Source organism: Hyaena hyaena, unplaced genomic scaffold (genome assembly GCF_003009895.1).
Source record: "Hyaena hyaena isolate Hyena2069 unplaced genomic scaffold, ASM300989v1 scaffold_98, whole genome shotgun sequence".
Classification (NCBI taxonomy): domain Eukaryota; kingdom Metazoa; phylum Chordata; class Mammalia; order Carnivora; family Hyaenidae; genus Hyaena; species Hyaena hyaena.
The window spans coordinates 2,560,380-2,585,925 of NW_024080730.1; the positions used below are offsets into that span (position 1 = coordinate 2,560,380).

The 25,546-nt window shown below is 56.8% G+C and overlaps 1 protein-coding gene and 1 long non-coding RNA gene across 3 annotated transcripts in view; one reads left to right on the forward strand and one right to left on the reverse strand.

Annotated features, from left to right (window-relative positions):
* LOC120233862 overlaps window positions 1–16,897 on the forward strand; it is a 32,654-nt gene extending 15,757 nt beyond the window's left edge. Inside the window, exon 2 of the long non-coding RNA XR_005528937.1 lies at window positions 15,839–16,897. This is a non-coding gene — a long non-coding RNA (uncharacterized LOC120233862). The remainder of the gene's footprint in view (window positions 1–15,838) is intronic.
* The window catches only part of SHANK2 (SH3 and multiple ankyrin repeat domains 2), a 419,611-nt gene that overhangs the window by 11,125 nt on the left and 382,940 nt on the right, over window positions 1–25,546 (reverse strand). For both annotated transcript variants that reach the window (XM_039235341.1, XM_039235342.1), the window contains 8 exons: window positions 15,301–15,436; window positions 14,655–14,735; window positions 14,366–14,374; window positions 13,081–13,101; window positions 6,786–6,916; window positions 5,882–5,993; window positions 5,066–5,086; window positions 1,261–3,673 (listed from right to left, as the gene is read on the reverse strand). In XM_039235341.1, the coding sequence (XP_039091272.1) occupies window positions 1,261–3,673; window positions 5,066–5,086; window positions 5,882–5,993; window positions 6,786–6,916; window positions 13,081–13,101; window positions 14,366–14,374; window positions 14,655–14,735; window positions 15,301–15,436 (2,924 nt within the window). The remainder of the gene's footprint in view (window positions 1–1,260; window positions 3,674–5,065; window positions 5,087–5,881; window positions 5,994–6,785; window positions 6,917–13,080; window positions 13,102–14,365; window positions 14,375–14,654; window positions 14,736–15,300; window positions 15,437–25,546) is intronic.

Genomic DNA, 25,546 nt, shown 5'->3' on the forward strand with positions numbered 1-25,546 from the left:
AGATCTGAGTACTTGGGCTTTCACGTCACGTAGCGCTAAAGAGCTGGATTCCTACCCCAGGGGAAAGGGCAAAACCAGCCACGACTTGCGAGGTTTTACTACTTGAAGTTACGTGTGCGTAGATGTCCACCAGAAACGGGGTCTTTTTGCAAACTCTCTTCAACTGGAGGTGCTGTTTGGACATTGGAGTTAGTGGTAGATGGTCTGTTACGAGAGAGTGTGTCAGCATGCTTCTTTCTACCTGGCCGGCCCGTCAGTTTCTCCTAGCACAGCGGGAGCCACCTGAGTGACCTCGGGGCTCTCGGCCCCGCACCTGCAGGCCCAGCCATGGTGTGGTGTTGCTGCTTAATGGACCAAGACATTTGGGTCAAATGCCTGCCCAGCAGGAGTACGAAGAAAGAGTCATTAGTCAAAGTGTCAAGACCTGGGAGCAGACATCAGTGGGGGAGGCCAAGCAGCGGGCTCCCGGGACGGCAGGAAGAGCACCCACCCCCTCAGGGTCTGGGGGGAATCACCCCACACCCTGCGCTAGCGTGTGGTGCGCCTGGGCGGAGCCTTACAAGTGGCCCCTCATGTTGTGCCCCCAGCCGCAACGGCAGCGCCTTGAACCCTGTGTGAAACACTGACTGGCCACCCCGTGGACAACCGGACGCCTCTGTCCGTGGCGCCTGCCAGCAGGGAAGGGAAGGGCTGGGGTGAGGGGGGAATGCATTTGCCTCTGAGTTCACTAGTGAGGCCGTAGCCCAGCTCTTCCCCAGCCCTCCAGCCGGTCAATGGTGGGAAGGATCCACACACACTCAACTGCACACACGCACGTGCTCACGCCGCCGACCGACTCCCTCTCCGTTGGCGTGGCCACCCCCCTGCAGCCGGCGTGGTGGAGCTCATCGGTTTTGGCCTCTCTAAGGCCCCAGAGTGGCCTTTCAGGGGGTCCTGGCAAGGATTTGGAGGACATGGACATGGAGCCACGGGGCCCAGAGCTTCTCTTTGGAAGCCAAGCCAATGTGGGGATGACTTGTGTGCCTCTTATCACAGTCTGTGCTTGGGAGCGCCACGCCCTGGCCGCGTGGCTGCCGTCCGCACTCGGCTGTGCCGGCGTCCAGGAGACGAGGGGAGAGGAGCCCACGCGTTGTGTAGCAGGTGTGGCCGCACGTGTCCACGCCGGCTGCTCCCTGAGGGCATTTCCTGGTCAGCACTGCCCGGATGCAACGGGAAAGCCGGCACGGGGCAGTCTGGTGTCTGAGCCAACTGTGGACTTACCTGGGAGCGAGGCTGGCGGCCTTGGTTCCCGTGGGTGAATCCAGTCCTTCCCCCGGCTTTGCTGATTTCTCTCGGTTCATTTGCTGCAGGATTGAGTTCAATTCACTGATCACGTTTGCCTTTGGGCCGGAGCGAATCGGGCTTCTGACTTCTGAGACGTCACCCCACAGCTTGGAGGTCCTTGGCGGCGTCACCTTCGTGGCCCCAGGCTGGGCGCTGCCTGGCGGCGGCGGGGGCGCAGGAGGAGGGATAACAAAGGTGTCCACGTCTTCTTCCACTAGCGCGTCCTGATAAAGTGCATTGCTTTTGGGAATGATGGGCTTCACTTTTGGCTTCGGAGGTACTGGGGGCTTGTCCACCGTAAATGCTTGCCCGTCTGCATAGACTGTGCAGGTGTCCACGTTGTCCCCGCCCTCGGAGGACAGGGTGGACATGCTGGACACCGTGGAGATGGTGCTGGTCGTCTCGAGGTGGTGGTCGCTGCTGCTGCGGCTGTCCACCTCCTCGATCCCAGAGTCCGTGACCGCGTCAAAGTTCTCAGGGGGCGGCAGGAACGGGGCGGGCAGGCAGTTGGAGAGGCCAGCCGGCTTCTTACTGTCTGTACAGTTGGCTGGTTGGCTGGGGTTCAACGGAGGGGGCTGGGAGGCGTCGTGTTTCTTCTGCTTGACCAAGTCCGTGAGAGCGGGGACGGAAGCGATGCGGTCATCGGGGATATCAAAACTATTTGCAAACTCCAGGGGGGGAGGCAATGGCTCTGTAAAAATAAAATCCTCATCCAAGTCCACGGATGCCAGAGGGGGAGGAGGGATGCGGAATGGCAAGATCACCGCCTCTTCCACGGAGCCCGCTGCCACGATGGTCCTGCTGGGCGCGGCGGCGGTGGCGGGCTCGGGGCTGGCGGAGATCTGTAAAGCACCTTCGGTTTCGGGAGCGCCTTCTGGCACCTCGGACAGCGAGTTGTCTGGCTTGGCTTCCACGTCGGCTTTCTCTTCCTCTTCCTCCAGCAGGTGGTCGGCCTTGGCGGCATCCACGGTGTGGACCATGAGCAGGCCGGCCGACCTCTGCTGGGACGTGTCCACGATGTTGATGAGCATGTTCTTCTTGTCCTCGCCCTTGCGGTCCTTGCCCAGCTCCGTCTCGTACTTGTTCTCCGTCTCCTGACGCCTCAGGGGCCCCCGCGTGTTCTGCCTGGTGACGGGAGGGAAGCCTGCTTCCACGCTGGGCCGCATTTTGGTATCGATGTAGAGAGGTTTGTGGAGGTCGGCCTTGGGGGCCTCCCCCTTGGGGCCCTGCTGGGACTCCTTCATGGCTCGGTCCCTTGCTGAAAGCGCCAGGGCCAGTGGGGAGCTGGGGTCCAGCAGCCTCCCCGTGAGCGGGTGGACGTAATTCTCGGGGCCGGCCGCACCGCCGCTCTTGGGGGGCACCGCGGGGCTGCTGTCAGGGCCCTTGGCTTTGGATGTGGAATTGAGTGGCCTGCCGGCCTCCCCCTGAGCTGTGGCCTCGCCTCCACCCACAAAGTGGTTCTCGGGCTCCCTGGGCACCGGCACCGGCGTGGGCAGCGACAGCGGCTCGGGGCCACCCTCCTCGCTGAAGTCGGCCTCCTCGGGGAAGTTGGAGGAGTGTACACGGGGGGCGGGCAGCCCCAGACCCACGTCCTCGTCACCCAGGTCTGTGGACAGGAAGGCCGGGGAGTTCCTCCTGGCCTCCAGCCGCTTCTCCCGATCGCGGACGGCCCCAGCGATGGCGGCGGCAAAGGGGCTGCTGACGGCCAGGCTGTCGTCGGGCCGCAGCTGCCCTGGCTGCTCGGAGGCCTGGGGCTCGATCTCGGTGCTGCTGCCCTGGCTGCTCTTGCCGCTGCTGCTGGTGGAGGGCTCCTTCACGATGATGGTGGGGATGGGGATGGAGCACGTCTTCTCGGGGCTGTCTTCCACGTTGGACTGCTTCACCAGCATGCCCTTCCGCCGGGCGGGCTTGGCGGGCACGTACACGGCTTTGCTGGCCACCCTGCCCACTTCCGAGTACGGGTTTTCGGGCATCTGGCCCCGCCTGTTGCGGAAGTTGGCCTGGGCGGCGGCGCTGCGGCTGTACAGGTCCTCGGAGTCCAGGGAGTAGCGGTCCAGCTCCCTCCTGTAGTGCAGGCCCCTGTCCCTCATCACCGTGGCCACCGTGTCCGAGCGGGCCGCGGGGGGCACCTTGGCGGCGGCGTTCTGATTGAACGCCGGCTTGATGGTCCCGTAGACTCTTGGGGTTGGGGACTTGGGGCAGTTGTAGGCGGTGGGGGAAGGGGGCGGCGGGGACGGGGGCACGGACTGCGGCGGGGGAGGGATGTCCTCCGAGGTGTCCGGCATGGACAGGCTTCTGGTGAACTTCAGCATCGGAGGGGCCAGAAATTGCCGCTCTTCCTCCGTTATTCCTGCAAGGAGAAGGCAGGCTTAGATTTCAGCCGTGACACCAGCACCCCACCACGCTCCCAGGCTGGCACAGCACACCACGTCTCGCACACTCACAACGGAGCACGGTGCACACTTGTTCACGGGGCACACCACAAGCCACAATGCCAGGAGCTTTTCCCTCATGAGGAAAAGGAAAGGAAAAAAGACAGAGGCAGGCACTGGGATGCCCTGAGTGCGTGCTGTTGAGATGTTCCGCTTGTGGTGCCCAGAGCAGAGGCGTGAGGGATGCGTGGGGCCGGCCGGGGCGCCAGGGCAGCGAGCCGTGTGTGCGAGTGAGCGATTGTTGAGCGAGCACTGGGACTGGGCTGGGTCAGGACGCATCTGTCCTTTCAGGCTTGGCCAGGGCCCCAAGGAGTGTCTGTAGGGGGCGTGGGGGCCGAGGCCGTCATGCTGCCCGTCGGGGATGAGGGTGAGGGCACCGCTGCCTCGACTGATGTGCCACGGCTCGTACTGAGGCTGAGGGGCAAGAGAGCTGACCTCGCCTACCTGAGAGGGACCCGTTTTGCTGCCTGATTTCTCTGGGCCACCCGAGGGCTGGAGCGTATTGGCGTCCCGGGCCTTCAGGGGCGCGGCCACGAGGCTCTGTCACATGCCCGCCCATGACGGGAGAGAGCCCAGACTTCTCCTTAGCCACCCCTGCCCAAGCCCGGAGCAGCTTCCTGAGCAGACCCTGGGCCACTGGCCTCAGGAGCCCCTCTGGGTCCCACCTAAGACCCCCTGGGCCAGACGGTTTCCCAGCATCACGATTAAGTGGGGTCGACATTTGGCTGACTTGGACAGTCAGGTCAGGTTGCAGGCAGGACTCCCCCCCTCCCTCCCCGCCCCCCGACGAAGTAGTGGATGATGTCGGGTGTGGGAGTGCTGAGGGGCCCGGTGCGGTGAAGGCCTGAGTCCTCTGTGTGGGCCGCCTGGGCCAGGCTTTCCAGACCCGCTTCCAACAGTCCGAGATACCAAAACATCAACAGGATGCACTCGAGGAGACGGAAGCAAAACACAGACACAGACACAGGCAGACGGGAGGCACCGGGAGCTCACTCGGGGGCATGCGGGTTTGTTCAAGGAGGTGACAGAACGGGTTACTTCAAATCAAAAAAACTTCTAGGACAAACTACGGTAACTTATTCCAACAACAGTTTCCATTCGATAAGGGTATTCCCAATTTAACGTGCTCCTGTGGGAGGGCATCTGGGCATCGAACGGATGGATCGCTAAAAGGCCTTCTTGATCAGTTGCTAACACGTGGGCTGCCCGCCAACAACATTCCCAAGGAGTAATAACTTAAGAATACGCCTTATAGTGTAAGTTCAGGGTTACATTCAGATTACAGATTCCAGACTGTAAGGTTCACTAACCTGATAGAAAGATTCTGCTGTCTGACAGGAGGAAATGAATTGTTATTAACCAGTTACAGAGCCAGGGCACCACGTGGCATCTACGCTACTTCGCGGTAGCCCTGAGCTCCTGGGGCCGGCGGGTTTTAGGAGGGGCAGCCACCACCGCCACCAGGTCATGGCCTGCCGCGAGCCACCTCACACTAGTGACAGAGGAGCCAGGCCTCCAAACGGCAGGAGGCACTTTCAGAAACCACCCCGCAGCGTCCCGGAGGGCTGGCCTGGGGCGCCCAGCAGTGGCCCAGCTCTCCCGAGACTCTACACGGCACAGACGGTGTCGGGGTACCGCACAGGGGCTGTCCCGCAGGGCATGTGCGCCGTGCCTGGAAGCCTCTGTACGTATCGCCGGGACAGGAGCGGGAAGGTACGCGGCTTTCCACGACACAGAGTACTTAGAGTTTGTCGGCGTTCTGGAACCTGGCCCAGCCACCCATGGAGGGGTGTCCCCTGAGCTCTCCCGAGGGAAATGTGCCCGTGGCCCGGGCGGTTTGGGGAATGTGGGGGTCGTGATGCGTGGGCGACCACCTCCACTTGCCACTCTGGTCCTTGCAGGGCCGGGGGGGGGCTTCCTGCACCAGCCCCGTCTGCCCCCTCACCCTGCGGTATTAGCACGGGCCACTTGGCTTGCAAGGCTGAGTGTCTTTCCCAGCAGGTAGGAGAGTTCCGCTCTGTGCGCGCGTCTAAGGGGCCCCCCGGGGGGCGGCTCTGCCTGGGGGCGCTGAGGGCTTCTCTGAGAGCCAGGGGGCAACTTCTGTGGGTGGAGGCCATGCTTCTTACCTATTGATTTCTGCCTTCGCATCGTACCTCGGGGGAGGCCCAGAAATGGGCCTTTCGGGCTCCCGGGAACGGTGGGTGTCATGACGGCGATCCCCTGTCGTTCGTACACAGACTGCAAACCAGAGACCCCAGAGTGAGACGAGCCCCAACTGGCCCCACCCAGGGCCTCTGGGCCCAGAGGGTGACTCAGAGGCACCTGTGCGCACCTGTCACATGGCCCCCTGTGCGGCTCCCCCAGGAGCAAGCGTCCAGCTGAGGCTGATGGGACATACCAGCCTCGTGGGGCTGGAGAGGCTCTGGAGGGACACTCCCCGCCAGCTGCTGCCCTCAAAATGCCAGCATGCCCTGTGGGGCTGTGGTCTGGATGACAGGGCCGTGGTCTGCCCGACTCGTCCAGGAAGGGGCCAGGGCACGTGCCCCGCAGGAAAATGCACATCGCAGGGGGTAGTGCAGGAGCCTCCGTTTTCCTCCTCCACAAAATGGGTCAACAGTACTGGCCCACCGCAGAGGACAAGGTGAGCCAGGTACCAGGTGTCGGGGAGCAAGCCGGCGCGGAGCCTGCGGCAGGTGGGCCGGCCTGGTGGGAGCCCTCAGCCTCCCTCGTGCCCTTGGGAGACAGGTTCCCTGTGCGTGCCCTGCCCATCCCGCCGCTTCCTCATCGGGACACTGGGCTTGCCAACTGTCCCCCAGCCCGCGGCTTGGAGGGCGGCTGGGCCCACTGGAAACCTGCGCGTGAGCCCCTGCACATCCTGAGCTCAGGGCCCCAGGATTAAACCGCGTGTTTAATGTGCGCTACCCCGGGCTAGCCTATCCGGTGGGCGGGGTTTCCGGGTGTCACCATAGCTATGAGCTGTCAGTGCGGGACGGCCCGCCCGCCCACTGCCCCGGGGACAGGGCCACTCACGTTCATGTCGGAGACGGACGGGAAGCACCGGCTGGTGGGCCGCTGCTTGATGGTGGCCACCCTGGACTCCATGGCCACGTTATCGGCAACGCGGGACGGCTTGGCGGCCGGGACGATCTCGTCGGCTTTGTCTGCAACGTGGACATGATGGTGGGAACAGGTGTCAGTGACAGAGGCCCCTGAAACACGACCAGGGGCTGGCTTTTGACAAGGTGCCCTCCACACGTGAACGGCCACTGAGCTGCTCCGGCCTCCAAACCATCAAGCGGATGCTCATCCCCGCAGGGTGGGCGCGTGTGCGTCTCTCTGCCACACACACTCACGGCGACGCCAGGTCTGTTCCCAAGCCCTGGCCCCGGGTAGGCGCACATGGACAAGACCCTCAGTGACACAGCCTCAGCCCCGAGGCCTGCGACTCCCTGAGAGTCCAGTGCTCGCTGGGGCCCCCTTGTTAGTGCTGCTGGACTTGCTCCTGCCATGCCCGCTAACCCAGTGCTGGGGTCCTTCCCTCTTTAAGAGCTCAGAGGCGTACACGGCTCTTGTGCAACCAGACGCGGCTGCCAGGGTGTGAGGGCCTCGTGCCCGGGGCTGGGGGCGGGGGCACAGCCAGGCAGCCCTCAGGAGCTCAAGCCTCCAAGCCCGTGCTGTGCGGGGAAGACCAGATTTCCAACAGTATGACGTTCTTACTTCTCGGTGAAAAAGAGATTCAAGGGTTAGTGATACGCGATTTTTACAAAGTAAAAAGTAAACACTTTTTACAATTTAAAACATTACATCTTCTGGAAAATGAAAACTCCAGCACACCTAGAATTGCCCAGATGCCCCCGCTTCATCTGCAGGATGTCTGAGACCACGCAGAACAAGGGTCCTGGGTGGGCGGGTCCTAGCTGCCTTTCGGGGACGACTGTGGCTGGGTTTGCACGGAGGCAGCGCCAGGTGGTGCCTGGTGGGACTCGCCCATTTTGGATCTTGTGAGGCACGGCACTGTCCTTGTCCCTTGCCCCCCATCATCCCCAGGACACAAGCCTGAGGCCTTCTCCTGGCAACCCCAATCTTTTCTGGGGTTTGGTGACTCCCCTCGAAGTGCACGTCATCACAAAGGCCCAGGCCCCTGAGGTCTCACCCAGACCCAGAGCTGTGAGCCCAGCATGTGAGGCTTGGGGCGTCTACTTGTTTCCATTGGGCAGGACAGCCACCTGGGATGGGGGCTTCCCAAGAGGAGCTAGTCCCCCAGAAAAGCCCCCCCAGAGCCACCCACACCAGGGCCCCCACAGAGGGACTGTGAAAGGGAGGAGGTGAGAGGGTGGGGGAGGGGCAGTGGGCCAGGCAGGCAGGGCCACCCCAGCCTCACGGACCACCCACAGGTGGGCCTCTGATACTTTGCGACTGTTGACCAGACTCCTGACTCCAGCACTGTGTCCTGGGCCAGGGGGTGGGCAGACTACGGCCCTTGGGCTAAATCCTGCTGGCCGGGAGGCAGGCACTCCAGCCACGCAGGGGGTTCTGGTTTTAGGAGGCTGTTAAAATGAGTGCAAAGACGATGTACCATAGAGAGCCTGTGGCCTGCAAAGGCTCAAATACTCACTGTCTGGAAACTGCTTGCCCCCCTACCCCACCCCCCTGCCTCCGGCCTGGACCCTGTCCCAGTTCACCTGCCCGTGAGCCCCGGGCGCAGAGGGTTCCGGCCAAGCAGAATTGAGAAGGCCCTTCCCCCCGACATGTGTGCGCTCACGTCTCTCCCTTGGGAACAGAAGACCCCCTCCTTCCCTCTGTCCCGCCGGCCAAGGGCACGACCTCCTCTATGTGGGTGCTGGGGATGCTAGTACGTGTCGGGTCCTTAGGGAGTTGGTCACTCAGGTCTTGGGGTCACTGGCAGCTACAGTCACCATGTCCCCAGCCTGCCTTCCTCCTCACGGCCCATGGAGCTGTCCTGTCCTCACCGACGCTCAGGGTCGCCTGGCCACCGGCTGCTGATTCTTCCGGGAAGCCATCTCCCCTCTGATCTGGGCTAGGATTCCCTCTGTGGCTGGAGTTTAACTCATTTCTGTGCAGTGGCCCCACGCCGCCCCACCAGCTAGGCCTCGCTCATGGCCGTGCTTGGGTGGCGCTGGGCTAGCCTCCTGGGTCCTAGTGGCCCGTCTCTGGAAGCTGGGCCCCTGGCCGTGGCCGTCAGTTTGTTTCAGCTTGAGGTGCAGGGAGGCGGGTGTCCTCAGAGCTGGGAGCCCGTTGGCGGGCCCGGCCCTCTTTCCAGGTCCAGTCTTGGCTGCAGAGCACGCCGCTGAGTGAGGCTCTCCTGGGCCTCTGGAACGTGGAGGGGGTGCCAGCGAGCCACAGAAGGGGCAACCCCGCAGGGGGAGGAGCACTCTCTGTGCCGTTGGCTGCGTTGGGCACCGTACGGGGTGGGGACCCAGGGCATGCTGCAGGCACAGGGCAGGGCGCTCTCCTGGGAGGCAGAGCTAGCCAGCAGCGCCTTCGAGAGCCTCCTGTTTCTAGCAGTTTCTTTGGTTTTTACCCCCTTCCCCTATGCTGATAGGCTGGTTCCCCCTAAACCCCCAGCATGCTGAGGGGGTGCTGACCAGTATCCTAGTGCTGCCTGGAATCTCCACGTGCCCAGAATATGCAGGAGGCACTCGGTGATCTCGGAGCCCCAGGGCACGTGGCAGGCACCGCAAATACGCCTTCAGTGGTGGGCGTGCACCGGCCGTGCACTGATGAGGCAGAGGCCCCATAGCCAGAGCAGCGGTCCCTGGGGGAAACTAAGTCCCTCATCTCCTTTCTCCTCCTAATGAGGGCCTGGCTGTGGGGGAAGGGAGAGTTGTGGTCTGTGATGCTGAAGGTCATGCAGGTAAAAACCTGCGACCAGGCGACCAGGTGAGTGGGAGCTGGGGCTCGGGTCGGGATCTGCCAGCCTCTGCATCCTCACCCCCAGCCTGGGCCCTGAAGGGCGGGAGGCACCAGAATGCTCTGCGTGGTCCCGCTGATTGAGAAGTCAAGGCACTGTGCACACGTGCTGAGAAGGGTGGGTCTGGTGGCGCCTGGAAGTGTGTGCCCTGGAGTCATGGCCACCTTGAGTGGATACTTTTGTCTTTATTATTTAAAAAAATTTCTTTAAATGTTCATTTATTTTCGAGAGAGAGACAGAGTGTGAGCAGGTGAGGGGCAGAGACAGAGGGAGACACAGAATCCGAGGCAGGCTCCAGGCTCTGAGCTGTCCGCACAGAACCTGACACGGGGCTCGAGCCCACCAACTGTGAGGTTATGACCTGAGCTGAGGTCGGACGCTTAACCAGCTGAGCCACCCAGGAGCCCCTCCCTGTCCTTGTTTTAAACCTTGGCCCTTCTGCCTCCAGCCACATGTTCTTTGGAACGAGAACACCAGGGGTCTTGGGTTGGGGGGGTTATGGCTGGGAGCGATTGCTTTCAGTGACGCCCGCTTAGTGTGGTTTGCGCAATTCAAATGGCAGCACACAGGGCCCATGGCTCTCTGCAAGGGGGCCTGGGACCCCTCCCCGCTCTTGTCTTAAAGGGAGCCTGGTGGCTTGAGTCCTGGACTCAGGCTGCTCAGCCCCCATCTCCGAGGGTCTGTTTACCAGAACATGAAGGCTTTTAGGAGAAGCCGTGAGGCTGTGGAGTCCCACTTCTCATCGTAGACTCTCTGATTATTGTGCTTAATTTAAGAGAGCCGGGTTTGGGTCTCTTTTCGGGGGCTCGGATGAAGAGGATTAGTGAGTGCAGCCCCCTGCAGTCCTCAAATGAAGTGCTCTGTGGCTGAAAACAATCCCGCAGACATCTTAAAAGCCACCTAGTAAGGAGTTGATGAGAAGCCTCCAGAAGCAGCCACGTGCTGTCATTTTCTAAGCAAATGCACGGTCTGTTTAGAGGACTGGGGTGATGCTCGCTGTCCAGAATCTGCAAGCTTCCTGGCGAGGGGGTGAGTGTTTTAGGAGGGGAGGTGGTGCGTTAGGTCCCCCAGGGAACCGGCGCAGGGACGGCCAGAGCGTCATGAGCGCCGATCTCCCCCTCCCTCCCACCAGCCTGGGATCACACCCTTGACTGCTGGCTGGCTTCAGCCAGTGCGCCCCGAGCCCTCCCGCTGCAGAAACCCACATTCTGCGAGCCAGACCTTGGCGGGTTTCCTCTGCAAGAGGGAGATGCAGCCTGGGGTTGGAGGCGGTGGCCATGGCCGGCTGGCCCACCTCTGGCTTAGTCTTCTCAGGAGGCAGTGAGGCGCGGGGAAGGGTCTCTGAGCTGTTCCTGGCCTGATGGCCCTGATGCGTCTCACACCTTCCAAGGGTCGGGACTGTGGGTACGGCCAGAGCAGGGGTCGCCCAGGGTGGCCAGGGCTGGGGACCATCTCACTGATGCAAGTTTTCTAGAACTGCCACAAACAGTTCAGAACGAAAGACGTGTGATCTCCATCAGGCTGGAAGCCAGAATTCCAAAACCAAGGTGTCAGGAGGCTGTTTCTCATCCTGGAGGCTCCCGGGAAGCATCTCCCTCGCCTCTTCCAGGTTCCGGGGCTGTAGGCATTCATTCCTGGGCTGTGGCCACGCCCCTCCAGACTCTGCCTTTGTGGCCTCCTCTGTGTGCATCTGAATCTCTTCCTCCTCTCTCGTGTGGTGGCGGTCTTTGGGTCCAGGCCCACCCTAATCCCATACGGCCTCATCAGGCTCACATCTGCCAAGATTCTATTTCCAAATAAGGTTTTAGCTCGATGTGGATTTTTGTGGGGACGCTGTTCAACCAGCATGTGGTAAAGGCCTATTTTTCCCTGTTGCACACAGTCCCGCTGGAGCATGGGAATGCTTCTCAGCTTAGACCAGTCCCCCAGAAGAGACTGGCAAGGGCAGCGTGGCGGAAGCATTCTCTGCACGCCCCCCGGTGTCTGATGCTCCCGGCTCCCTGAGGCCTGACTGTTGGCTCCCTCACTGCGTAGTAAGCGTGGGCCGCCGGAGCCCCGCACTGCACCCCACGGTCCCCCCGGCCCTGTGGACTGCTCACACAGAAGCTGGGTGGGCCACGGCCGCTGGGCAACTTTGGGGTCTTGTGCGCACTGGCAGGGCTCAGGAAATACGGGGGAGGGGCTCTGGTAGTTTTCTCCGGTGTCCAAAGCCGCTGGGTCTCCACCCTCCAGGACTCTTGCCTGTCCCTTGTGCCGGCCACAAGGATTGTGACTTCTGTCTTCTCGCACAGCCCAGCGTGTCTGGCTCCCGGAGGCGCCTCCTTGACAAGGGACCTTCTTGGCCAGCTCTGTCACGGCATTGAGGTCCCGGGAGCCCAGGCGGGGGTGCCTTGTTTGGGATGGTGTGGCAGACAGAGGGGCCGTCCCTGCCAGCAGGGCACTGGCCTTGGATTGGAGGGGACTTCAGGGAGAAATGTAAGCCCAGGAAAATTTCTGGACAGCCCCTGGGGGTGGAGGTTGGAGGCCGGGGAGGGGAGGAAGGAGGGGTCCTGACTTGATGCTCTAGGACCCGTGATCCTGCCCCCAGATAGCGGCTGGTGGATTCTGAGACCCACCTCCGATCTCAGTGTCCAGAGCACAGCACTGTGCCTTGGCACCAGCGCCCAGGCTCCTGTGGTAGGGTCCACGCCGCACTCCCCCCGCCCTCTGGAAGGAATTTTGAATTTATTGTACTTCTTTCTATTATTGGGGTCGTTGGCTGCAGCAGTCAGGTGAGAAACACCCCAAAAATATGAATGCTGCTGAAGGAGGGGCCTGAAGCTGTCCGGGGCCCTCTTGTAGGGGCCCTTGTGAGGCGTGGCCCGCTGTTCGCAGCGCCGCCCCACGCCGGCCGCCCCCCAGCTCCCCAAGAGCTCAAGGACAGCTGTCCGGCAGGCACAGAGCATGAGAGCCAGGGCTTGCTGGGAGCCCGGGGAGGCTGCCCCTGCCCCCAAGGCCCAGGCGGCCAGCCGCCAGCGGCTCCGCCCCCCACCCAGCACTGGGGCCCTGCTGGCCTGCACCCCGCCTGCTGCATGTGGCCGTGGACCGCACGCAGCTTAGAGGCTGCCGGCAGGTGGGGCAGGCCCAGCCGTGACAGCCTGGGGGTCCCGTTGGCTTCACAGTCATGACGATGAGGACACAGTTCTGGGGGAAACACACAACACGTCGGGGGGTGGGGGGAGAACCACATCGGGAGAAGCAAAGCAGCCTGGACAGACGGAGACAGGACGCCGCCAGAGCGGGCCCCCGGCAGCCCCGGCACAGGGAAGAGACAGCGCAGGGGCACCACAGGGGGGTCTCTTCCGCAGGGTGTGCGGGTGGGGGCTGGGAACAGACACCGGGCTGGCCCCTTACCCTTCTTCTTCCGGATGGAGGCTTGCAAACAGAAAGGGGAGGGGTGAGTCCGTGATGGCAGTGCTCCCCCGGGGCCTGGCAACCTAACCCTGACCCCCAGCTCACGGGGCCACACACGGAAGGGTGGGCCGTCTAGACAGCTAGGATTACGGCTCTCCCAGGGACCCGGTGACCTTCCGGGGTGACCTTCCCCTTCCAACATGCCCGGTTGGTAAACCTGCTTCCCGGCCACGGGTGAGACGCTGTCCCCAAATGGGGGAGAGACGCCGAGGCCCGGGGGCCCTGCACGTGCTGCCCAGTGTTAAAGGCCATGCAGGGATTCTGTTGCCGTCCCCACCAAGTGCCACGCCAGGTGCACGGGGACAGCCCAGGCTCTCCTGGCGAGCCTTGTTTGGATGGACAGGACATGGCCAGGAGAAAAGGGGCTGGTGAGGAACTGCTGGCTCTGGGCGGGGGTGGGCGGCACCATAGTAGGGATGCTCGATTCTAGAAGACCAGGCCCCGTGCCCGTCTGCAGGACTGGTCCTAGGGCGCCGTGCCTGGTGCTCAGCGCACCCACCACGGACAGAAGGAGGCCCCTCCCAGAGGGGATGCGAGGAGGAAGGGCTGCTCTGTGCTCTCGCGGGGGAGGGTCCAGAAGGTCTCCCGGTGAAGGCCGGGGTCCGGTGGAGTGGCGTCAAGTTAAACACCAATGAGGGATGCTGGGACATCCCCCCCACTGGGCCAGCTGCACCGATGGGCGGGGTCCAGGCTCAGGGCTGGTTTCTGGGCTGCACGGGGCACCCAGACGCTGGCCCTTCATCACCCAGTGAGCCCTTCTCCATGCTCTCTGCGGAGCAAGCACATCAGCCCTCTCACCACTTCTTTGGGGGTCAGAGCCAGCCTCCTTCCAAACGTGTCCCTGGGCTCCATGGGGATGCCCCAGCACAACATTTAACCAGCATCTGGACAGCCCGCACAGGCCCCAGAACCTTCCCTCTCAGTAGCCAGCACTGCCCTGGACCTGGGGCCCATGCTGCTCTGAACACTGTTTCCTGTACCTCTGATGGGGCCAGTGGCTAGAGCCCTCCTGTACCTTGCAGACCTTTTAGAAGATTCCAGGAGCTTCCTATCCCTGGTGTGCAGCCTTCCAGACCTGCTGGCCCCACCACTATCTACATTGAACCCCAGGAATGGAGCTTTCTGGGCTGAGCCCAGCACGGAGGGCCAGTAAGGTGGATTTCGGGGGTGGGGTGCGCCCAAGACAGCAGGGAAGCTGTTTGGGGGTCACCGTGGGGCAGCTTACCTTTATCCACTAGTGAGAGGCCCAAAAATTCAAAACAAAACAATGTTAGATGAGCCGAAAACAGGGAAAGGTAGAACTAGCAACCACCCCGAAGCCAGCAGGGCTCCCACGGAGATGCCACGATGGGAGCCGCCCGCCCGCAGGGTTCCTGATGCCGTTTCCGGGGTTCAGGGGCAGGGCACGGGGCAAGCAAGTGAGCACAGGGCCATGCATGGGCTAACGCAGAGCGAAGACGTCCCAGGTGACAGCGGCGGAGGGGGCCCGGGCGGGCCAGACGGGCGACTCTTACCGAGCTCCTCCAGCTCCGAGGTCATGGACTTGGAGCGCAGGGTGAGGGCTGTGGTCGGAGCGCGCTTGGGAGGCGGGGGAGCTTGAGGGACAGAGGGGAGAGAGAGAGAGGTGTGAGAATCTGGTCCTGATGTCGCCCACCCCCGCTTCCAGAACAGCCTGGGAGGGGGTGGCCCTGAGCTTGTAGGGGAGGCAGACGGGTGGGCGTCCCCCAAGGTGGGGAAGCAGCTGTGTCACCCGCTGAGGCTCCACTCGGGCCATGAGGGGTCGGGACCGGGACAGGCCCTCTGTGGGGGCCCCTGCCCTCTGCACTGACCCCCCTGAGCACACCTGGCACTTGGGACCCCTGCCTTCCCCGAGGGAGCAGAAATCTGCAGAGGGGAGGCCGGTCCAGCTCTCTTTCTGTGCCATGTGTAAGAGGACACGGGCCTCACACGTGTGCGGATGCCCTGGACTCGGGGCTGCTGAGCACAGCCTTGCCTGGGGCCCCCAGTGTGCAGCGGGCAAGCTCCTCAGTTCTCTCTTCACCTCCCTGTCTGGCTGCTTTTCCTCCTCCCCAGGCGCCCCCTCCCCCAGGTGGGAGGGGGGGTGGGGGACACCTGAAAGTGTGCAAGCGCAGGGGGCTGGGGTGCGGGACGGGCAGGCACCTTTCTTCCTGGCGGTGTCGTCCGGGTCGAGATTCCTGGTCACGGTGACCACTTTGAGGACGAGGTGGTTCCCTCCCTGGCGGATCATGCTCACCACCTGCCGGTGGCCGACCTTCACGACATTCTCCTTGTTGACCTGTGGGGGAGATGGGCCGTGGTGAGGGGCCTGCGCGGGAGGAAGGACCAGCGCCCGCCCCTGCAGGGGCAGATGGACGGTGGGAAACCGCAGTGGCTTTGGGGGGACCAGGGGGTGCTGCTGTGGTGGCTGCAGGCCGGCTGACCTTGGCCAGTTGAGGGGGAATGACTGTCACTCTCTGCGGGGCTGTTTCCAGCCGCCAGGTGGCCGGGATGGAATCTCCTCAGACCCGTAGGGAATGTCTTGGCCACCAGCTACGTGCGAAAAGCCCGACAGGAGATTCCCAGGGTCCCGGGCTGTGGCCCTCCAGCTTTCCAGCTTTCCACACTTAAGAAGAAACACTAATTGCTTTTCACATATTTTGTAAACACACATCCCACTGAAACGGTCCATTTCCTCCAGGTGCTGCCTCCCTCTCTTCTCTTGCCGTCTGGCTCATCCGGCGACACCAGATGATGCCTCCACAGCGGACGCTTGGGCATTCGCCGCGGTCCTGGCCCCTGCCTCTGCCTTCACTTCCGTCTGTGCCCCCCACGCTCACTGAACTGGACCCCTCGCGTGGGGAGCTCAGGCACCTCCATCCCCACAGCTCCCCGTGTGAGCGCCGGGCACCGAGGGGCGGAGGGAGCTAACCCATGACCACCCTGTGTGCCGTCCTCCAAGAAAGAAGAGCCCCGATTGCAAAGAACGCAGGAGGAGCCCCTGAGGCCCCGCCCACCCCTGTTGTGGTGCTTTCTCCTGCTGGGGGTTCCCCAAAAACCTGTCAAGTGTAAAGGAGCCTTGCACAGAGAAGTCCACAGGCCTGATGACTCCTCACACGTGTCACCCAGGTCCCCACACTGACGACGGGCACCCTGTCCCGGCAGAGCCTCGGAGCACCAGGCAGGGGGACTCATGCTCCGTGGGACACTCGGCAGCGGCCCTGTGGTCTCCGCGGCCGGGAGAAGACAGACACGCCCTGGGGCCGCAGCCCTCCTCTCCCTCTCTCCGCCACACACATTCATTTTGCTCAGGGCAGCCTGTCCCTGCCCTCCAGAGTGGACATTCTTGCGGGGGGCTGGCCACATAGGGGTCAGTGAACAGGTGTAACCCCAGGTGTGCTGAGTACCACCCAAGAAAACAGGCCCAGGGAAGAGGAGGCAGGGACCTGGGCCCGCCGGGGTTTGGGGGCTCAGGCCTGGGCGGGTGGAGGAGCCCCTCTGCAGGACAGTGGGTGTGGGCAGCGCCCCGGCCCCACCTCCTTCCACCTGCAGAACATCTTCACCCCCGGTGAGTCCAGGGTTCCTCCTGGGGCTGGGTACCCAAGGGTGGGGGCCAGGCTCCTGGCTGCCTCCACTTCCCGGTGACGACAAGCCTGACGCCTGTTACTGGACAGAAGGGCCAGCTTCTCAAGCCTCCCCCCACCCCAGCCCCGTCTTAAGTCCCTATCCTGCTCTACAAAGTAAATACGCTTTGGATAGAGTTCTTCCCCCAAGAGATCTCTCAGAGTCAGAGCTGCAGGCTGTATGGCTCCAGGCTTTCGTGGACCAGCCACCAGTGCACGGGTGAGCACTCGGACAGCGAGGGCACAGGGGTGCTGGGTGGTGTGTGCTGCGATGCCTGTAAACGTCCCCCTGCGAGAAGAGCAGGCAGAGGCGCGAGGCAGCAGGGTCAGCTTGGAACTCACAAGACCAGGACCCAAGTCAGGATGGGCCTCAGCTGCGTTCTCCTTCCCAGCAAGGGGGGCACCGAAGAGCAAGAGCAGAGCCGCACTTCGGGGTTTATCAGCCTTTAGGGGGTGCCTGGGGGCTCACTCGGTTAAGTGCCTGACTCTCGATGTCAGCTCAGATCATGATCTCCTGGTTTGTGAGTTCAACCCTTGCGTTAGGCTCTGGGCTCTGTGCTGACAAAGTAGAGCCTGCTCGGGATTCTCTCTCTCCTCTCTCTCTGCCCCTCCCCCCCCATTCCTTCTCTCTCTCTCTCTCAAACATTTTAGAATTTCCCAGACTTTAATGTATTTTTTTAAATGTGCATTTATTTTTGACAGAGCGTGCGTGAGTGGGGGAGGCACAGAGAGAGCGAGAGAGACACATAAATCTGAAGCAGGCTGTCAGCACAGAGCCTCATGCTGGGCTTAAACCCACAAACTGAGATATCGTGACCTGAGCTGAAGTTGGACGCCCAACCAACGGAGCCACCCAGGCGCCCCCATAGAATTTCCCAGCCTTTAATCAAACTCAGAATTCACTTTAACCCACAATGGGACTCTACAACCAGCTACCGGCCCTAAAGTAGATGCTCTGAACTGCTTGTGTGGTGACAGAAGCCTCAGAGACTGAGTGGGTGAAGTGCTTACTGTTTTCCTTAGATGCCCAGGTTGGCATCTTGAACTTCCACGGGGTTCCCGTCCCTCAGAGCACCCGGGCCTGCAATTCTGGCATGCTGCCACCAGGGGGAGGTGTGGGCCTTGATCACCTGCCACATTTATGGAAGGTTAACCCCAATGCTGAGGCTCCTGGGATTACTGCCCCGCAGAAGAAAGAAACGGATTACAAGTCACGGATCCAGTTAACTGCAGGCATCATCCTTCCAGGCAGACACGGAGCCATCTAAGGAGGGGGTAAACCACGGCCATGTCCTGGCAGAGGGCAAGAACCCAGGTCTGGCATCCATCACGGTTCAGAAAGTCAGGCTGCCTTTGCACATTCTCGTACTTTTCTCAGTCATTCTCTTCTTCCACTTGAATTGTCATTCAAGATACAAAATTCACACGTGCACACTCTTTAAAGAGACACCGTCTGCAGAGCCCATTACAAAACCCAGAGGACGTCACCCAGGCCCCACCTGTTACCCCCAAAGCCTTCAGCTCATTCTTTCTAATCTAGCCCTGTGCCTCTGAACATGCTTGTGTGGTTGCTACTTGATGTTTACATTTTATATTATTTTTAAAAAATGTTTAAATGTTTATTTTTGAGAGAAGGAGAGCATGAGCAGGGGCAGGGCAGAGAGAGAGAGGGAGACAGAATCTGGAGCAGCTCTAGGCTGTCAGCACAGAGCTCGACATGGGGCTCGAAATCACGAATCACGCGATCATGCCCTGAGCCGAAATTGGATGCTTAGCCAACTGAGCCACCCGGGTGCCCTGATGTTCACATTTTAGATGCTGTCTGCTGACACACTGATGTGGAAACTGATGGCTTAGTCCAGGGTTTCTGAACAGTGGGCACAGTTGCAATTGTGGACTATTCTTTGTTGTGGGTGTACATGATAGGGTGTCACCAACGTCCTCTTCTTCCTATATGTGGCAACTGAAAATGTAGACATTGCCAAATGTCCACTGGGATGTCAGAGTTGCCCCCAGTAGACAGCCACTAATTCAGGTCTTGTCTTTCCCCTCCACTCACTCCAGACTTCAGCCCTCCGATTACAGGCCTATCATAATTCTGACTAGATCAACACCCAGGGTTTACATCACTACTGTGTACTATCTATTTAGAGCTAAGCCATATAGTATATTATGATTACTTTGTCTTTCACCATACATTATGTCTTCCCCGGGGTGAAATCATTTTCTGTTGTTTGTTTATTGGTTTAATTTCCCATGTATTTAGCAGTGATTCCAATCCAAACATTTCCTAATTATGGAAATCTCTTTTCAAAATCTTCAAATATGTCAGGGATTTTGTTAAGTTTATGCTCAAGAAATTGCTCCTGAAGACTTCAGCTGTTCTCGGCACAGTGTGGGTTTGGTGTTTTCTATGCCTGCGTCCCCATTACCACTGTCCCCAGGATTCCTTTCGAATCCTTCTTGTGTTGGGTCACCGGACTCCGAGACCCCCTGGGTATATTATTGGTTGTTAATTGTTGTAAAGCCTCATTTTTGGTAAAGGACATTCTCTAGTTGCTTCCCAGTGAAAGGAGTTTGGGAGATTTTTTTTTTTTTTGGACACATTGCTTATTTGAAAATGGCTTTAACTGCACACTTAACTGGGAGTTTGGGCACAAAATTTGAGGTTGGAGGGTAAGATAAAGTAAACTCCTGAGACCAGCTCCTCTGCAGGGAATGCTCACAAAGTCTCAGCAAAACAAGCCCCCCACCCCAAATCCAAACAAAAGCAGTTCTCTGAAGGCCCCGGAGTGTGAATTAAGGGAGGCAGATTTTGCATGGCAGTAGAAAGCCAGAAGCCCCGCACCATGTACAGAGGGCGATGCAGGTCCCCTAAAGCTATCATGGATAACTGCCGCCTTTCTGGTTTGAAAAGTCAGAGGGCAGAAACTTGGGAGGCGGCCTCAGCTGCCGAAGTGATGGGGGTGTCCCAGAAAAGAGAGACCCAGAGAATGGCAGTTCTATATTCCGTGTGTAAACTGTTCCCAAATCTCTTGATAGAGGTATGAAACTGCCTGCACCAGGCTAACTCAACGGAGCTTGCAGATAAGGCTAAAATGCCTGACCTGACATTTCAGCTGCTCCTACTGCCGGCTAGATACTCTGTAGTTGGAAACTAACCAAGGTAATTACCAGCTAAAATGCAAATGTCAACACTCATCCAAGGAATCTAATGGAATCCAGACTGTCACAGCATAGCATTTACAACATTCGGGATACAACGAACACTTACTTAATGAACCCAGACATAACTAAGATGTTGGAATTCCCAGATAAGAACTTTAAAGCAGCTATGATAACAATATTCAACTAGGTAAAGGAAAATACACTCATAATGCATGAAAGGTATGAAATATCATCAAAGAAATTTTTAAAAATGTAAAAAGTAAAAGTGTTAAAACTAAAAACTACAATATCATCAGTCAAAAAATGCACTGCGTGGGCTTAATAGTGAAATGGATATGGCAGAACAGAGTGAACTTGAAGAAACAAGTAGAATTTATCTAATATGAAGAAGAGAGAGAAAGGATTTTCAAAAGTGAGCAGAATCTTAAGGCCTTGAGAGACAATGCCAAAAGGTCTAATATTTCAGGTCCCAGAAGGGGAGAAAATTAGCATCCAGAACAGAGAGAGAAAATGGGCCAGAAAAAATATACTTTAAAAAATGATGGCTGAAAACTTCCTCAGTCAGGTGTAGGACATAGATTTACAGATTTAAGAAAGCCAGTGAATCCCAAACAGGATAAATATAAAGAAAATAACCCCTAGGCACATTACCGCCAATCTACTGAAAGTCAAAGGTAAAAGGAGGAAACCCAAAGCAGCCAGAGAATAATGACACATTACTTACGAAAGAACAGTGATTTCAATGACTGTGGACTTCACATCATTAACTATGGAGGCAAGACTGTGGAACATTTTTAAACTGTGAAGCCTAGAATTCCATACCCAGTGAAAATAGCTTCAAAGAATGAAGGCAAAATAAAACATTTATAGATAAGTGAAAGCCTTGAGAATCTGTTGCCAGCAGACGTGCACTACAAAAAAAATGTTAAAGGAAGTTCTTCAAGCTGGAGGGGACTGATCCTAGGTCTTAGAGGCATGAGGATATCAGAAGTAGTAAATACCCAGGTAACACAGAAAATACTATTTTCCCTCTTATTTGAAAAATAGGTATGACTGAGGCAGAATAAAATTGTTTCATGGGGTTTACGAGGTAAGTAGATGTGACACCTGTGACAGCTGTAGCGCACGTGAAGGCAGGAGTGAGGAAGGCACACCTACGTGGTTGCAGAGTTATATTCCCTGTGAATTTTAAGTGGGCTGAAAAGTTAAGGATGTGTCCTATAATCCTAGAGCCCACCACTAAAAAGAATGTAAATTACAGCAAAAAGCAAGTACATTAAATGGATTTCTAAGAACGAATCCAAGAAAAGCAGAAAAGGGAGAACAGAGGAAAAGAGAAACAGAAACAAATAAACTGGTTGACTTGCATTGAAAAGCACCAGGAATTACATTAAATGTTAATTGGATAAAACTCAAGGTAAAAGGCAGATGCTATAAGGGGTGCCTGTGTGGCTTCCTTTGCTTAAGCGTCTGACTCTTGATCTCAGCTCAGGTCATGATCTCTGGGCTTGTCAGTTTGAACCTTGTGTTGAGCTCTGCACTGACAGTGTGAAGCCTGCTTGGGATTCGCTCTCTCTCCCTCTCTGATCCTCTCTCATACTAAATGAGCTTTAAAAAGTGGGGCGCCTAGTAGGCTCAGTTGGTTAAGCATCTGACTCTTGCTCCTGGCTCAGGTTATGATCTCACAGTTTGTGAGGTCAAGCCCTGCATCAGGCTCTGTGTTGACAGCATAGAGCCTGCTTGGGATTCTCTCTCTCCTTTGCTCTCTGCCCCTCCCCACTCTCTCTCTCAAAAATAATAAACTTAAAGAAAAAGGCAGATACTATAAAAATGGATTACGGGGAAAGATCTAATATGCAGGTCAGAGGGGTTGAAAGCAAACAAATGGAAGGTTTCCCATAGGAGCTGCTATATTAACATCTGACAAAAGAGACTTCAACCACTTTGAACAGTTGGGCGATTCCTCAGAAAGTGACACACACAGCTTTGAGATGGCCCAGAAACTCCAGACCCAGGTATATTCTCAAGAGAACTGAAGACATGCTCACAAAATACCTGCACACAAAACTTCATGGCGGCATTACTCCTAGCAGCAGAGAGAAGGGGGTAGAGGGCAGAGAAAGACTGTCAATGGGCATGAGATCTCTTTCTGTGAGAAAATGTTCTAAAATTAGACCGTGCTCATGGTTGCAAATTTCTTTGAATACACCAAAATCCACCAGATTGGGTTCCTTAAATGGTTGAATTTTATGGATGTGAATTCTATCTCAATAAAGCTGTTATTTAAAAAAATAGACTTGGGGGGCGCCTGGGTGGCTTAGTCGGTTAAGCATCCGACTTTCGCTTAGGTCATGATCTTGTGGTTCGTGGGTTCGAGCCCCGCGTCGGGCTCTGTGCTGACTGCCAGCTCAGAGCCTGGAGCCTATTTCAGAGTCTGTGTCTCCCTCTCTCTCTGACCCTCCCCTGCTCACGCTGTCTCTCTCTCTCTCTCTCCTAGAAATAAAAATATTAAAAAAAAAAATAGACTTGGGGGAGGGGCGCCTGGCTGGCTTGGTTGGTAGCGCATGTGACTCAACTCAGTCTCAGGCTTGTAAATCTGAGCCCCACGTTGGGTGTAGAGGTTACTTAATAAAATCTTAAAAAATAGGCTTGAGGAAAAGAATATCATAAATAAAGAGGGATAGTTCAGAATGCTACAGGAGATTTTTCATAAAGAGGACATAACAGTCATAAACACTTATGCACCTGCTCACAGGGCCTCGAGAGACCTAAGCAAAATTTGACAAAATAAAAGAGAGAAACAGACAATTCTACAAATACAGCAGGACACTGAATACCCCTTTCTCAAACTGATAGGACAGCTGGGCAAGAAAATCAACAGAGACATAGATGATCTGAACAAGCATCTAGACCCAACTGATACTTATGGATCAGTAACTATAGAGCATACATTCCCTTTGGGCATGTGTGGAATATTCACCAAGCTGGATGAGGTGCCGGGCCATACAGTTCTAGTTTGGAAATAATTTTTTTTTTTAATTTGTTTTGAGAGAGAAAGAGTGGGGGAGGAGCAGAGAGAGGGGGGAAGAAGAGAGAATCCAAGCACTGCTGGTGCAGAGCCTGATATGGGAACCCCAAAACACGAACCGTGAGACCATGACCTGAGCGGAAGTTGGATACTTAACTGATTGAGCCCTCCCTGGTTCCACTAGTTTGGAAATAATTTTCCTTCAGGATTTTGAAGGCTCTGCTTCATGTACTTTGGGGACCAGGTTTGTTCCAGAGGGATCTGTGACCGTTGGTATTCGTGGAATGTGGGTCCCCTTCCTGTGGCCCATGCCCCAAGGCCGGAGAGCCCTGCAGGATGGCCTCTTTGCCCCAGGCCGACCGAGATGTGTTGACCGGCCACACACGGCTCTGCCAGAGGAGCCTCTTCACCCGGACACTCTTGCCCTTCAGTTCTGGAACGCTTCCTTCAACCATTTCTTGGCCATTCCCTTCTTTTCCATTTCTCTTTGAGGCAACCTTGTTCTTTCTGGACTGGTCCTCCAATTCAGTTCTCTTTCTTCTTCAATTTCCCACATCTTCTCTTTCTGGGAGATTCCTGTCCATCTTAATCTTATAATCCAGCTGTCAGAATTTTTATATCTGCAGGAGTAGTTTTAAATTCAAGAACTATAATTTTGTTTTATGAATGTTACTTTTAAAAAGAGTATTTTTGTTCTAACATCAAGGACGCAATACCTCCTTTTATCTCACCGATCACATTAATAATAACTTCAAACTCCTAGTCGCCCTGTGTGGTCTGTGTCCTCCATTTTCTCCATAGTATGTTTGTTGTGGGCTCTGTGTTTCATATTAATTTTTTTTTTCATAAAAAGCAGAAAAATAATTTATTCCAGAAGGTGGTAAAAATAAGAAAGTCATCGTGAAAATACAGTTTGGTGTGATTCTGTTGGGACAGATATTCCCTGTGAACACGTCCTCCTCCTGACTGCACCCTTAGGGAATCATGGACTCGTGACAGTTTTTAAATACTTCACTGATTCCCATATTGTGAGCAGGCCAGTCATCTCTAAATGCCCAGGTTCTGAGGGGAAAGCAACATCTTTCTCGGAAGAACAGCACCTTCTGTCTCAGAAGGTGCCGTAAACATTTTACAGAGTCAGTTAAGGAGGCACAAAATGCATCAAAATGTAAAAAAAGGAATGAGGAATGAACAGCACATTGTAGAATAAGACATTCAAAAGTAGAGTGAACATGTAAGGCAGCTGATGGCCAATCGAAGAGTCAAAGAAGGTGGTCTGGGTTTGGAGGTGACGTTGCGTCTAGAAGAACATGGCCTCTCAGTACAGGGCAGCGAGTCTTCCTCCTCAAGGCCAGTGACACTTGAGGTCCCAGATGGCTTCATCTTTCAACCGCGGGTCCAAAGAGGGGCTGAGTCAGGCCAGAACTGCAGCCGGCCGAAAGAGAGGGGGGCAAAGTGAATGGGTCACCAGCATGGTGGTGATGACACCCTGGTCGGGCCCCTCAGGGTACAAAGAGGCCGGTGAGGCTGCAGAACATGCTCATTGTGACGAGAGACACTCTGAGGCCGTTCTGCCCCCTCCCTGCTGCCTCACCTGCTGTAGTCATTCATCAGTGCACCTTGGCAGGCAGTGCATATTTAAGAGAGCCCCTAAAGCACTGATTTCTGTCCCAGTCAGTTATTCTGTGAATACTGACAAGCTAATCCTAAAGTTTATACGGAGGGAAAAGACCCAGAAGAGCCCACACAATACTGAAGGAAAGGAACCGAGTTGGAGGACTGACAGCACCCGACTTGAAGTCTTACTGTCAAGCCACAGCAATGGGGGACTGGTGGAGGGTAGACAGACGGATGTGCTGAACAGAGAGTGCGCCTGGAAATAGGCCCGCCCACACAAGGGTAGTCACCTGATCTTTGAGGCACGAGCAGGGGCCATTCAACTAAACTGGAACTGAATTCCCACTGGAACAGTGGGGCATCCACCCGTAAGAAAGGTGAATGAATCTAGACCCAGATCTTATATCCTTTGACAAAAAATGAACCCCAAATGGGTCATCAGCCTGAATGTGAGACACAAAACTATGAAATTCCTAGAAGATAATCCAGGAGAGTATCTGTGTGACCTACATCTGGTGAGGACTTTTTTAAAAAAATTTATTTTGAGAGAGTGAGAGAGGCTGATTGTGTGTGAACAAAATCAGGAGAGGGGCAGAGAGAGGGAGAGAATCCCAAGCAGGCTGTGTGCTGTCAGTGAAGAGCCTGATGCACGGCTCGAACTCACAAACCATGAGATTGTGGCCTGAGCCGAAATTGAAAGCCAGACGCTGAACCAACTGGGCTACCCAGCTGCCCCCTGGTGATGACTTCTTATTACACCAAAAGCACCGTCCATGAAAGAAAAAAGTGGTGAGTAGGACTTCACTAAAAGACACTGTTTGCAAAAAGACACTATCAAGAGGACAAGACGAACCACAGACTGGGAGAATTTTTTTTGCAAAACTTGTACCAGGTAAAGGACTGGCATCCAAACACACAAAGAGCTGTAACTTTTAAAAAAATTCAATTTAATGTATTTTTTTCTACTTTATAT